This window comes from Ornithodoros turicata, chromosome 2 (genome assembly GCF_037126465.1).
Source record: "Ornithodoros turicata isolate Travis chromosome 2, ASM3712646v1, whole genome shotgun sequence".
Lineage (NCBI taxonomy): Eukaryota > Metazoa > Arthropoda > Arachnida > Ixodida > Argasidae > Ornithodoros > Ornithodoros turicata.
Window position 1 is genome coordinate 35,569,594 of NC_088202.1, and position 12,970 is coordinate 35,582,563.

General features: G+C 45.8%; 1 protein-coding gene across 1 annotated transcript; it reads right to left on the reverse strand.

The window, feature by feature from the left end:
- Positions 1–7,710: 7,710 nt before the first annotated feature.
- LOC135384520 (uncharacterized) lies at positions 7,711–12,243 on the reverse strand. The gene is made up of 3 exons (XM_064613718.1): positions 12,226–12,243; positions 9,437–11,736; positions 7,711–8,026 (listed from the first exon to the last, which is right to left on the reverse strand). Exons 1-3 carry the CDS (start codon positions 12,241–12,243, stop codon positions 7,711–7,713), a joined length of 2,634 nt encoding a protein of 877 aa, XP_064469788.1.
- Positions 12,244–12,970: the final 727 nt, after the last annotated feature.

Genomic DNA, 12,970 nt, shown 5'->3' on the forward strand with positions numbered 1-12,970 from the left:
GGAACCATAGCTGAAACGACTGCTGAAAACAGCCGTAGTCATTACTGCGTTAACGCTGCTGTACACCATTTTCCCGTTCCTGGATTGCTTCCGTCAATAAGTGAGGCTACGCTTCTCGGCACCAGAAATGTATGAAAGGACCCGGGAACGATAACGAATAGCTTTAGTGGTGGATGACTGCACTGCACTCAACAAGCGCAAGCATCTTCTTCTTCCTCTTCTTCAAAACAGTTGTGCACAGTTTATTGGTCTGGCATGGAATGACATGGACACGGTTTGCTCGTGGGTCATGTTGCATACATCAAACGGACACTTACAGTTTGTACAGGGAGAAGCAGCAGGAATAGGCCTCAAAGCCTAAGATGGATACTCAAAAAGTTAATGCACGTATGCTGGAACTAAAGACACAGAAACCGCAGCGCTCCTCACGTGCATTTGTTTTCAGCCAGTAGCAGACGACATTCGAGAGGGCGCCACATCTCAGGAAAATGGTCCGCTGCGTTCGGGGTAGCATTGCATGTGGACATTTTATTTGTTGCAAACCAAAAATGAATTTATGCAGGTGCACTTTACTAATTCTCTTTGGTAGTGTAGGTATAATCACTAGGGCCCGGAAATTTAGGCACCAAAAGCCATGAAAATAGGCAGACAGTTAGGCCTTCAAAACCAGCTAACCATAGGAAAAAAAAAAGGCACGGCCTAGGCCCACGCAATACGGAATGCCGCTTTTAGTTCTCTGCCCTCGAAGATCTCGCGAAAGTCCAAGACAGGCCGCGCGTGTGACAGCCTTTCCGCAAGCGTAACAGATTGCACCCTTCTAGTAAACCAAGGTACTTGAGGAAAGCAAAAAGAACAAAAGACACAAACACACAAAAATGAAATGCAAAATGCAGCACCCAGCATGAGCCTGAAAGGTGCACTCGTACTTGCACCTCTAAAAAAGGTTGTCATGGCATCTGAATTGTTGAAAAATGCTACAAATCAATTGAGTGGAGATCAGCCCTTAGCAACACAGCTTTTCTACGTTTCTAGAAATATTAATGGAATGGAGCCACGCGCAACTCGCTACGATCCAGGCTCACATAAACAATATCAGTCTCACCAACGCGGAGGCAAACACTCTCGAACTACACATCCAACAGCTCAACCGTGAGCTAGCCAACAAGGAACAATCGAAACTTCGAAATCCTAATTCCGACAACGACACAAATACCGGACTCACTAACACAGCACACGCAGAAGCCGATAAAAAATTCACCACCACAATTACAGCTCTCCGCACCATCACTGAGCCACCTCGTGAAAACGCACCGTTATATATATATCACGCTCACTATCCAGCGACGAACTACTAACCCCCCCCCCCCCCCCAGGGAGCTAACATTCTGCCCTACACTCAATTCTGTTAACGAATACGAAATACACAAGGACATAGCGGATTTTGCGAGACGACTACTCCATAGAGAGTTTTTCGCTGACACAACACAAGAAAATAACGACCTCCGACTACCGTCAACTTGACACCAAATCACGGCCGAGATCCCGCACTAGACCTGTACATTAAAGAAGTAAGCAATGACATCATCCGCGGTATTTCCCAAAGCTCGCGTGGCCACAACGTGACTAAAACACAGCGTGACGTCATCAAAACGCTAGCTGACAGAGATCATATCATTATTAAGCCCGCAGATAAGGGTGGGAGTATCGTTGTCTGGCCCACAGATAAATATATTTCTGAGGCTGATAGGCAACTCAGCAATAGGCAACACTACCTCAAACTGGACCACGACCCAACAAGGGAGTACAGTGAGGTTATAACCCATACCATAGAGGACCTCCACCAACGAAAGCTCATCACACGTGTTGACCTGAAATACCTCACCCATCAAACACTGGCGCAGGTCGTTTCTATTTACTTCCCAAGATCCACAGGGTACACACGCCAACGAGCCCTATACGGCTGATATCCCCAGCGGGCCTATTGTTTCTAATAACAACACACCAGCAGAAAGCTCTCGAAATTCCTGGACCACTATCTAAATCATATTCCGACAACACTGCCATCCCATGTAGAAGAGACACCACACCTCCTCAGAATAATAACAGATATAAATAACACGCGGACATTTATTAGGGACACAATACTCGCCACGCTACATGTGTCTTCACTGCATACTAACATCCCACACAACGACGGAATCACAGCCCTCTGCAATACCCTTTCTACAGCAAACACCAGAAAAGACACGGAAACCATCCTCGCTCTAATGGACTTGTTCCTTAGACCGAACTACTTCGAGATCAATGGCGAATACTACCTTCAAGTACGTGGTAGAAGTATGGGCACACCTGCCGCACACACTTATATCTTCATGGGGTCTATAGAAAGTTCTTAACGCCCTGGCATTAAAACCCACTCTGTACCTTCGATACATCCTTTGACGTACATACAATAAATAAACAAACAAATATATTTATAACATGGGAACAGCGATAACATGAATTTCAAAGGGTTGTAGATCTACTAAACACCGCGCATAACACTATAAAGTTCACATCACAACACTCAAGTCCACAATATTACCAGACAACGGCAACCTCACTACAACCCTGCACAAAGAAGCCAACTGACAAACCACAATGACTTCACTTTAAGAGTCACCACCCGCGCCGCTGTAAGGTTGGAATTGCTAATGGGCAGAGCGTAGGACTGTGCAGAGTTTGTTGAAACGACACAGATTATGCTGAGAAGCTTGACGAACTCTGCAGCACACTTGCCCAAAGAGACTACCCAGACTCCCTTCTTTTCCGAATTCAGTCGCAAGGCACTCACACTCGATCGAAACGAGATTCCGAAACATCGAGCCAAATAGGCTTCATCACAAGACATTCCAACGCACTTCCAAACATCAAAGCCATTCCTATACGGAAACACGAGCCCTTCCCCCAAAGCAATGACCCACTTGGGAATATATTCATTCATCCAATACAGGTGACACACCGACGCGCACAAAACCTAGCAGACTCCTTGGTGAGCGCCAAAATCAGCAATTCGCCTAGTACAGTGGAACACGCCCCTGCAACCTCCCGCGCTGCAAAACATGCAAGCACGTTCAACACGCTAACTCCATGAAAGGCACTGCGAGCAGTTACACCCACTTTGTCAATCACGCATTCACATGCACAAGCTCGAATGTCATATACTGCAGCGATTTAATGCGGCGACTGCTCTATGCAATACTTTGGTGAAACAGGCCAACAAATGAACAACCGCCCCACCGGACACAAAACCGAGACCTCCAACAAACTCCCCAAAGCACTCGCCGAACACTTTACTGGCCAATGTTTTTTACTGTCTTTATTGCATGTCACAACTGTGTATTACTAATATACACCTTAAACCGCACTCTCCGAGTCCCTTAGTCAGCTGGACTCTCGCCCCTTCTCCCTATCGAAATTGCTTGGTCCCTGGCCCAATCCAGCCCAGCAACGATCTGCGCTCAAATCTCTTTTGACATTTCTGGACACCATCGGACTTCGTTCGTTATTGTGAAGGGGCTCCATATTTTATTCCCCACATCCCCACCAGCAATGAGGTAGAGTATAGCCTCTGGCGATGAACCTCCTTCTCAAACTAAAGTTGTTAGTTGTTCACCTCTTCAGCCAAGACTCCCTGGACAGTAACATACTATTAGCCATGTTGTTGTTGTTTTTCTTTTTCGGAATCCTTCGCGTAGCCACATAACATGACTGGAATGGAAAATAGCTATAAATAACAATGTGTTTAAATGACTTCCTCTTGAAATATTTATTCTAATCCGATATGCTTTTGCGCTTAGTATGGTGCAAAAGCCTGCGCAACATCTGCAGATGTTCGCCGTAGGAATTTAAGGAGAGCAATAGACCGACTTGTGCTTTTATTTTTGAACAAATATGACGACAAATTTTAACAAACGAAATATGGTTTAATGTTCTAGACGAAGATGAATTGATCACGGTGCATAATTGTGTTATTCTACACTTTTTCATTGCGTGGGCACGACAGTGGTGTATACCTTAATTTTCTTCCGCTTGATTGCAGATTGACGTTATTAACTCTGTCAATCCAACTGCTTTTTCTACCAACGCAACGTTCATGCTGAGTCTAACCATGGGCGTCCAGACTTTCCAGATGAAGAAAACTGATAGCGTCACTCAACAGGACATAAAGCCATTGAGCGCTACTATGAGTAGTTTTGCAGAGGTACAAGTTTTTACTCGATAGTTGAGCCTGGGAGAAAAGTTTACGGAACACGCGAGAGGCGTACTTTTTCTTCGGTGCGACACCCCAGCGCGCGCAGGAAGAGGTTGAGTTCACTGTTTCGGAGGGGTGGAAGGGTGCGCTGTTAGCGACACACAGCGGTAGAGCGGTGGCTTCCACTTCGTAGGCACATCAGAGATACCGCAACTGCCACTGCGTGTCGCAAACAGCGCACCCTTCCACCCCTCCGAAACAGTGACCTCACTCGCTTCCGGCAGCCGCCAGGGTGTCACACCGAAGAAAAAGTACCTCTCGCGCGTGTTCTGTCAACTTTTGTCCCAACCTGTACTTGCTCGTGGGCGTAAGTAATGTATCACGACGTGCAGTTCTTTGCAGACATGTGCTTCAGGTTTGACGGCCAAAAATGAGGATTTCATCTCTGACTTCGTGATCACTGGAAGTACTACGACACACGTCCAGTACATTTACGACAGCAGTGACACCATAACGAGGAAGGTGAATCATCCTTACTTTCCCTTACTTTCATCACAGTCCGTATAGACAAAATTACAATGTGAACAGTGTGACGTGGATATCTGCGACGTATGTGGTTTTTATTATAGCTTAGAGCGCCTCCTGTCTGCCCCCATAGTTTCACCTGTGGTGATTTTGGCTGAGTCCCCCCCATGGTTGCATTTCGAATCTGCTCGAAGTTGCTGGAGGCGGTTCTAAGCTTAGCCTTCATGCTTACAAAACTGAAGTTCAGTTGTTACAAAACATATACAGGAAACTGAATTACTTGATGGCAGAGTTCACATAATTGTGTTGTTCAAGTTGTCCGTGAACCGGCCTTGGTGGCTGACTCTTGTTGCGGACGCCAGGTCAGGACCCTCTGAGTGGTAGCTTGGCCATCGGAGCAGGAAGGAGGAGAACGAGGTGACGGTGTTTGTTACAGCGTGGTGAGGAGACAAAAACATACAGAAAGGGGCGAGCTTATATACCCGTCTTACAATCGCGGTGTTCTCTCTAATAGACGAGTTCAGAAAATTCCAGAGTGCTTAGCGTCGCTTTGAGCTGTGGGTGTTTACTAATACGAAAGAAACGGGTGACCTCCAAACTGTTCCGATTTCTCCCCTACCGGTCCATTGTCCACGACGTGTCAGGGTCAGCGAAAGCGAAACGTAAAGTGTTAGACATCGTTCCCCCGCTCAGCAAGCGCCCAGGATGCAATGCGTGCCCAAAGAGCACTAGGATTTTCTGAACTCGTGTATTAGCGACAGTCAGGGGGTGGAGTAGCCTTGTCCAGCCTGGCCTTCACGTCGACTGCGGAGTGATGTCACAATCCTGCCTGCCTATTGGTCGCTTCTGACGTCAAGTCACTTACTGGCGACATCACTTTGGTGGATTAGCATCACCTTGCGGTGGCGGGGGGAGCCCATCCAACTTGTAGATTACTCACACGCACAACCACAGTAAATGCAAAGATGTACTGTGAGATCCTGGGTAAGCTTCAACAAAAACGCACAGGATTGGAAAGGGTGTAGCGTACCACGTCAACGCTGTCTGCACTGCCCTTGGAAGACTCGGGATTTGTTCAGAAATTCATGTGTAAATTTGCCAAAGGGAGAATAAGTACACAAGCTGCTTGTGTAATGTTGAAGTAGGAAGCATCACCTTGACCATGAGGAGAATGAACTATGAAGGAGGCTCACAAACATGAGCCTCCTTTTCGTGAGCTTCCTGTATGCTTCGTTCTCCTCATGCTCAAGGTGATGCTCCCTACTTCAATGGAAATTTGCCCCAGATACTGTTCCCTCTCCCTCTCAAAGTAACCATTGGCAGTCGCCAATTCGCAAGTAATCATGAAATACAAATTGATCAGGTGAAATGAAAAGTGAATACTTCACTTCGTAAACAGGACATAGCATGGCACAGACAACGTATCGAAAACTTGGTATCACAATACCAAAACTGTTAAGCTAAATAAGGTGACTATATTAGGGAGTAAATTTGAGCTCTAATCAACATAAATTCCTTCAATGTTATGCTATAGATGTATTAGTTTTTTTTTTTTGTTTTCACAGCAGGGAAGCTTATTTGTTGGATGACTCTCATACATGAAGGAAATTCCTTATTCTCTTACTTTCCATCACACATGTGTGAAGCAGCGAGTACAATCTGTTTGGAAATCATCATACAGAGGTAATAAAAATGAATTCTGTAACAATTTTCGGAAACTATGCACGAATGGACCACATTAAGTTTGTTTGAATATATTGTGACCAAATGGAGAGTATGTAGTCTTTCATGCTATGTCAGTTGTATGCCCATATATTGTAACAACAGATCAGATGAATTGAAGGCAGTCTGACTGAGGTACGTAGATAATTGAAATAATGTCCATACATATGATGATTCGAGTTTTTTTTTTTTTTTGCCCCCTGACATACATATATATATAGCATCCACAACTAGAAAACATTACCAGAATCTGAGTGATGTGAAATAATATTTTATTTTACTGAATGTATACCTTTCCTCTTTTTTAACGACAGCCCGCATTTGTTTGGGGAAATGTTTCTTGAACCAGCGTTCCTGATGGCGTTATCGTTGATGGTAAATGTAAATTTTGTCCTTCAGTAGCTCCCCCGCAGAATACTACGCTACACCAAGTTCAAGAAATCAGCAAATAAATTATCGAATCACTGAAACATTCATCAAAAAGTCGACGACCCCGACGAATCCTTGAGAACGGCGCTATAAACCACTGTTCCACAAACACAGAAGCACTTTGCCCGTACTGTGGGCAGCACATGGCATATGTTTGTTTACTGCATTTTCCCACAAGCTTCAGAGCTGCAGCAGCAAAATGGAATCTGACGTGATTCAGGGATTTCAGGATCCTTCAAAAACATCTTAGGCACAAACATCTACATTTAAATCCTCTGAGGGAAACCGCCGAAGAGGCAATACGCTAATCCGCTACCTCCGCCTTGAGATTTTTTGGAGTATCTGGTCGACTGTTGAGCTGGCTCTACGATTTCTTTACGGACCGAACTGTCGTTGTCCGCACATCCCACGTCCAAAGCCCGAAGCACCCTGTTCATCAAGACCTGCCCCAAGGAAGCATTCTGAGTCCTACACTCCTCAATGTGGTAACGGCTGGCCTAAAACCGATAATTCCTCGCAAAGTAGCAGTCTCTGTGTATGCCGATGACGTTGCCTTTTGGACAGTAGTCAAGCCACGATCAGCCATTCAGCGCCGTTTTCAGCTATCCTTAAATAATGTCCATCTGTACGTCACGTGACTTGGGTTGGACCTTCGCCCGAAAAGTACGTTGAGCTCCCTTTCACTCACAAGGCTATGAGAAATTCCCCTTTTTGAGTTGGTGCAAAGAAGCTCGTGCCTGTACGTTCCCATCGCTTCCCTGGTGTGGTCCTGGACTCCAACCTGCGCTCAGCGCGCCGCATTAAGCACCTTGAAACCAAAGTGCAACGATGGCTTCCCGCAATTCAACATCTTTCTGGCTTAGGATGGGACTGTAATCAACGCTCCCTTCGAGCCGTTCACGCGGCTTTGGTGAGGGCGACTGTGCTTTAGAGCCTTCCAATCTTGCACAGGGTTTGTACAACGTCGTTAAACACCCTTCGGACCCTATTTCTCCGCACTCTTCGTCACTGCCTTGGAGTTCCAAGAATGACTGAAACACGGCAAGTCCTAGCTGAAGCTGGTGAACTCCCGGTGGAGGTCTTTCGTGAGCGTGAAACGGCTCGACACTTCCTACACTGTTAGAAAAAAAGGTATGAATGAGGTCTACTAAAGGGTCAACATACCCTTTTTAGACCTCCCTTAGTAGGTTTATACCCTTGGAAGGTATTAAAAAGGTACGGCATGCCCAGTTATACCTCTCTCCGAGCAGTAGGGTATGAAAAAGGTACAGTCAGGGTCCGATGCACCTTTTTTATACCCTTTGATCTAGCTCCATACCTTACAAGGGTATGGAGAAGGTATAAACTATCTACTTATACCTCCGGCTACTAAAAGTAACTAAAAGTTCATTTTCCAGCTGTCAATGTTAATGTTGTCTCTGCAGTTCTCTGTATATTCTACTTGCGAAGTGTATATCCGTGATTTACATGACAAGTCTGTCTATTCGGAATTTACAACGTCAGTCAACCATACTGTGTGCATTCAGGACGCTTGTGGACACGTCGGCGACTTTAGCCGGTTGACTTTTTACTTCAACGACAACTCAGGCACAAGGTGAAAAAAGGAAGAAGATAAAAAGCTCATGCGCGCACACAAAATAATATAAATTAATTAAAAGAGAAAACCACCGAACAGTACGCTTCGGACCCGAGATTCCGCACAAAATATAATGTTTGACACGACGCGTTACCAAGGAGATCAGTTTAATACTGAACTGCTACCTGCTACTGAAGTAAATACGAATTAAGAGGGTGAAATGACAAAGCGAAGTCATCCTTCCTGAAACTCGTTTCCTCTGTGCTGAAAATTCGTCGCCCAGCAAGCACCACGTCTCCACTGTTACCTACGGAAGAGTATACTCTACAACGGCCAGCGAAGTCAGATGTGATGTCTTATCGGCATCGACAAAGCCACGCAGGATCAACCTGTAAGCGATTTTTCAGGTCAGATGGGCGTTTGACCACGTGAGCGATGGCGTCAACTGGTCGGTTCCACAAATCCCGCAGGTGTCAATCCGATTTTGTTGATCGCGGTTGCTCGTTGTTGTTGGTCGTGTATTTCGATGTACGTTAGCGTGGAACTTTTTTTTAGGTGTGTACGTGTACATCATACTCCCGTGTTCCTCCCCCTCCCCCATGTTGCTCAACAACTTGCTGCGTAATTCACACTCCAGTAGGACCCTTCGGTGAGAATTGAAAGTGATGGTCTCGCCTACCGTCTCCTCAAAGCCGCTCGGAGGTAACTGTTAGGCATTAAGACACTGTCAGACAGTACATATTTATTTACATCACCCTTTGATTAGTGCCACGAAGTCAAAGGGAGGGGGGGTTATTTTATGCATGTACAGAACACCACCGAAACGCCGAAAACACAGAAGAACACTTTGTGATACAGTTCATTGTTCATCACACACGGACCGGTCTCTGCCAGTGAACATGCAGTGCGCTGGGTTGATATATACTTTGTTGCAGACTTTATGCAAATACAACGAGTCGGGGAAATCTTCCTTGCATTTGAAGTTGTCCAGGAAAATACTATCGTCGGTGTATTCCACATGAAAGGCGTGGAAATGCTCATCAAAGCACACAGTTCTTAGTAAAGTGCACAGCAGATAATGCTTGTTCTCACACAAAATGATCATTTCAATCTCTGCAAATACAGGCAGGTCATCGTCGAACACAGTCACAGGAAGAACAGTACCCACGTTATATGTCTGCCTGGACACTGTCAGTGACTGCACTGTGCTTATGTCCGCGCATGTCACGTTGCGTTCAGCGAGCTCTGTCTGGAGTTCCTGTGGCAACCTCTCCACAGCCACTTGAACACAGCCATTGGTTGTAGTGTGTTCCTTACAGGCATAAAGGTGATATGTTTGATGCATTTGATGACGAATGCTGAGCGTGCGACAGATATTGATGAAGTTCTGCGTTTTTCTTGCTAGGCGCTTGAAAAACTGGTGTTTAGCTTCAAACCTGATTGATGAGAGACGCGTCAGTGGACCATACAAAAGAAAAAGCCTAGGATAGTGTATCATGTAATGCATTTTTGGCGTAACGCGCACATCGGGGAACACTTGTCTGAATAGGCTGTAGAAGTCGCTTATGTGGACCTGCAGGAATGGCAGCACGTCAACCGTCACTTGGGGTGCTTCAACTATGTCCACTATTGTTCTAAGCAGAAGGTACACTTCGTATGCTTTGCTGCTGTCTGGAATGAGGTCACCAACAAGAAGTGAAAACATGCGGAAGAGGCACCCGACTTCTGAGGCTGACCCTTTTATCGAGTACTTGCCAAATATCACTTGTCGTGTGAGGGGTGCCGGCTTGGACTTTTTCTCATTGCCTTGAAAAGGGAAGGAGCGCAATCTCTCGTTCAGTAGTTTCAATGTAAAGAAGCCATCAGTTATTAAGGTCTTAATAACGTGTTTCAACACAAGAGGGATTACGCCTTCATGCATGTCGTGCATGGTGTCAGGTGGCAGTGACTTTGTTGCGTCAAAAGAAGGCAGCTGTGCCATGCAGCTTGAAGAAGTGATGCCGTATGTACTTGAGAGACTGGTGTCGCATTCAATCAGACGTACCTGACGAGCATGTGCAGATGTTGTTCGCAGTGTAAAATCATTTTCTTCCCACTTCTCATTAATGTCCGACTTGTCCGCCATGCAACATCTGCATATCAAGCCACTCGAAAAACACTGGCGAAATCCGCCAATTTGGTGAGCCGACAGGTTATCACCTGTGACACACACCACTGATCCCAGGACAGTCCTTCCATTAACAAGGACACCTTCAGCTTCCAACTTCCCAAGGTCTTTCAGTAAGGGCTGCAGTACTTCCTTCAGGCCATGATCGTGGACGGCGCTACTTTTCACTAGGAGTACCAGATGCTTATCCGTCACCTTTGATCGCTCGTGAACAGACTTTGTCAGAAGTGTCATATAACCAGCCAAGATCTTGTGTTTCCCTCTTCTGCTTCCTATGGGGTTGCATACTTCAAACTCGTCGAAGTATAGATGAATTGCAATCTTTGGGTCAGCTGTATTCCTCCCAAACACTGGATGCTCTTTGAAAAACTGTCCATCACCGATATCTCTTAGGAGGTGTGGCTCGTCTCTGAAATCACTTTCATAGACAACCACATGTGTTCCAGAAAGAAACTGAATTACCTCAAGGATAGGGATGTATTCATAACTTGCTCCTTCAGATACTTGTGCAATCGGTGAAAGCTTCACAGAACATGGTTCCACATATCCGAAGTTTCTTTTCCAGTGGCTTTCGCGCTCGTGCCTGCTTGAAATGATCTTCAGCGACTTCTCATCTATATGAGCAATTCGATTCTTGAACATCTTGAGGTATTCGATCAGGTCCTGTGATATGTCATTCAGTGTACATTCCGGGATCTGTCGGCCTTCTTTCCATTTAAGGAGAAGAAACGACAGCTGATCAACTGCATTGCACACACCTTGGTCACTGTCGTTGTCGGTTTGGTCGGCAACTTCAGTGTTCACATCACAACTGGTGCTTGTTCCAGTGACATTTTCTGGTGGAGAGCTTTCCTGCTGGCCTTGGTCAGGTGATGGACTCCTGTCTGTGCGACTATCGAAGAAGTGCTTGTGGTCTCTTCTTGCATGTTTGCTGAATAACCAGTAGGACTTGAAGCTTGCTGTACATGCGTCAAGGTTGCAATTCCACCCTTCTTCGCTGATGTGCTGGGAGCCAAAATGGCGGAAGAGGTACTTAATAGATGTGACTCTCCATTTACATTTCGTACAGGCATATACGGCAACCTGTGGAAACAAAATAGTGGTATTGTCAGGTATACATGCAGAAACACGTGTACATAATATGGGGCATCCTCAAACACAAATTGAGTTTCATAAACCGTACAAAGTGAGCGCCAGCGCAATGTTTTTTTTACCCGCGTCATATAATTTTCTTCGCACTGACAGTCGCATTATGGCACCGAAGTAACGACCAAGCAGTTGCATGCCATAGTGCGACTCCCTTGGGGCGTTGTTCCTGCACGGCAGCTCCAACGCTAAAGTACACGTGGACGCAAGAACGAAGAGGCCATATGTCCGGTTCCAGAATATTTTAAATAATGATGCCATATGCCCAACGTAGTGCGCTCGAACAGCAAATGGCTATGCACGGCGCAGTCCCACGCGCGCGTCAGCGGAACCCAACCGTAAAATCCGCAGATTACTAACCAAGATGTGCCTAAGCGCACACTAAATCACAGGGCCGCAAGAAAAAGCAGTTGTCGATATACTTACGTTGTCGTTGGAAGACATAGATGCAGGTCAAAGTAAAAACATAGTGACGTCACCAGTCAGATCCTTTGATAGAAGTGCTACCTTCGGGCACACCATCTCGCCATGAACAGAATACAACAGACCTTGGCAAGCCGAAACCACGTGGAATGCCCCGTTACACGCTGTTCCGCTAACCGCACAATGACCACGGGGATTTACCATCCCCGGTCAGCGACCCGTTGTCCCAAACAAGGTCATTGTAAGTTCCAAGGCTGTGTGCAGTCCCTTGTAGTCAAACGGAAAGGGGGGAAACGAAAAGAAGGAAGAAATGCCATCGAAAGAAATATCTCCAAGAAAAGAAGACGACTTCCACAGCGGCCAAAAGTCCGCCTGGCTTTTTATATTCTTATTTGTTGTGCAACTGTGTGCATTAATTGTACAATTAATTGTACAACGGCAAGCCCTTTCACCATCACCACCACCACAATTAATTGTGTAGCTTTATGACTATGGGGACTACAGGGGAGCTTTCAATTGAACAGTTGTAGCTGGCGGTACGAGGCCAGTAATTACGTTGGCCAGAATTATGCCCAGCTTCTTTCTTTTTTGTCAGTAATTCACTGACCAATTTATGTTGACTTTGGTTGATTACGCTCTATTGGTCGGCTTCAACTCGAAATACAACACTCTGTGCTGGGACAGAATACTCTAAGTCAGTGCAATCACAGTTCGTGCTTTCAAAGGCGACGGAAGAACTTTTGGGTTC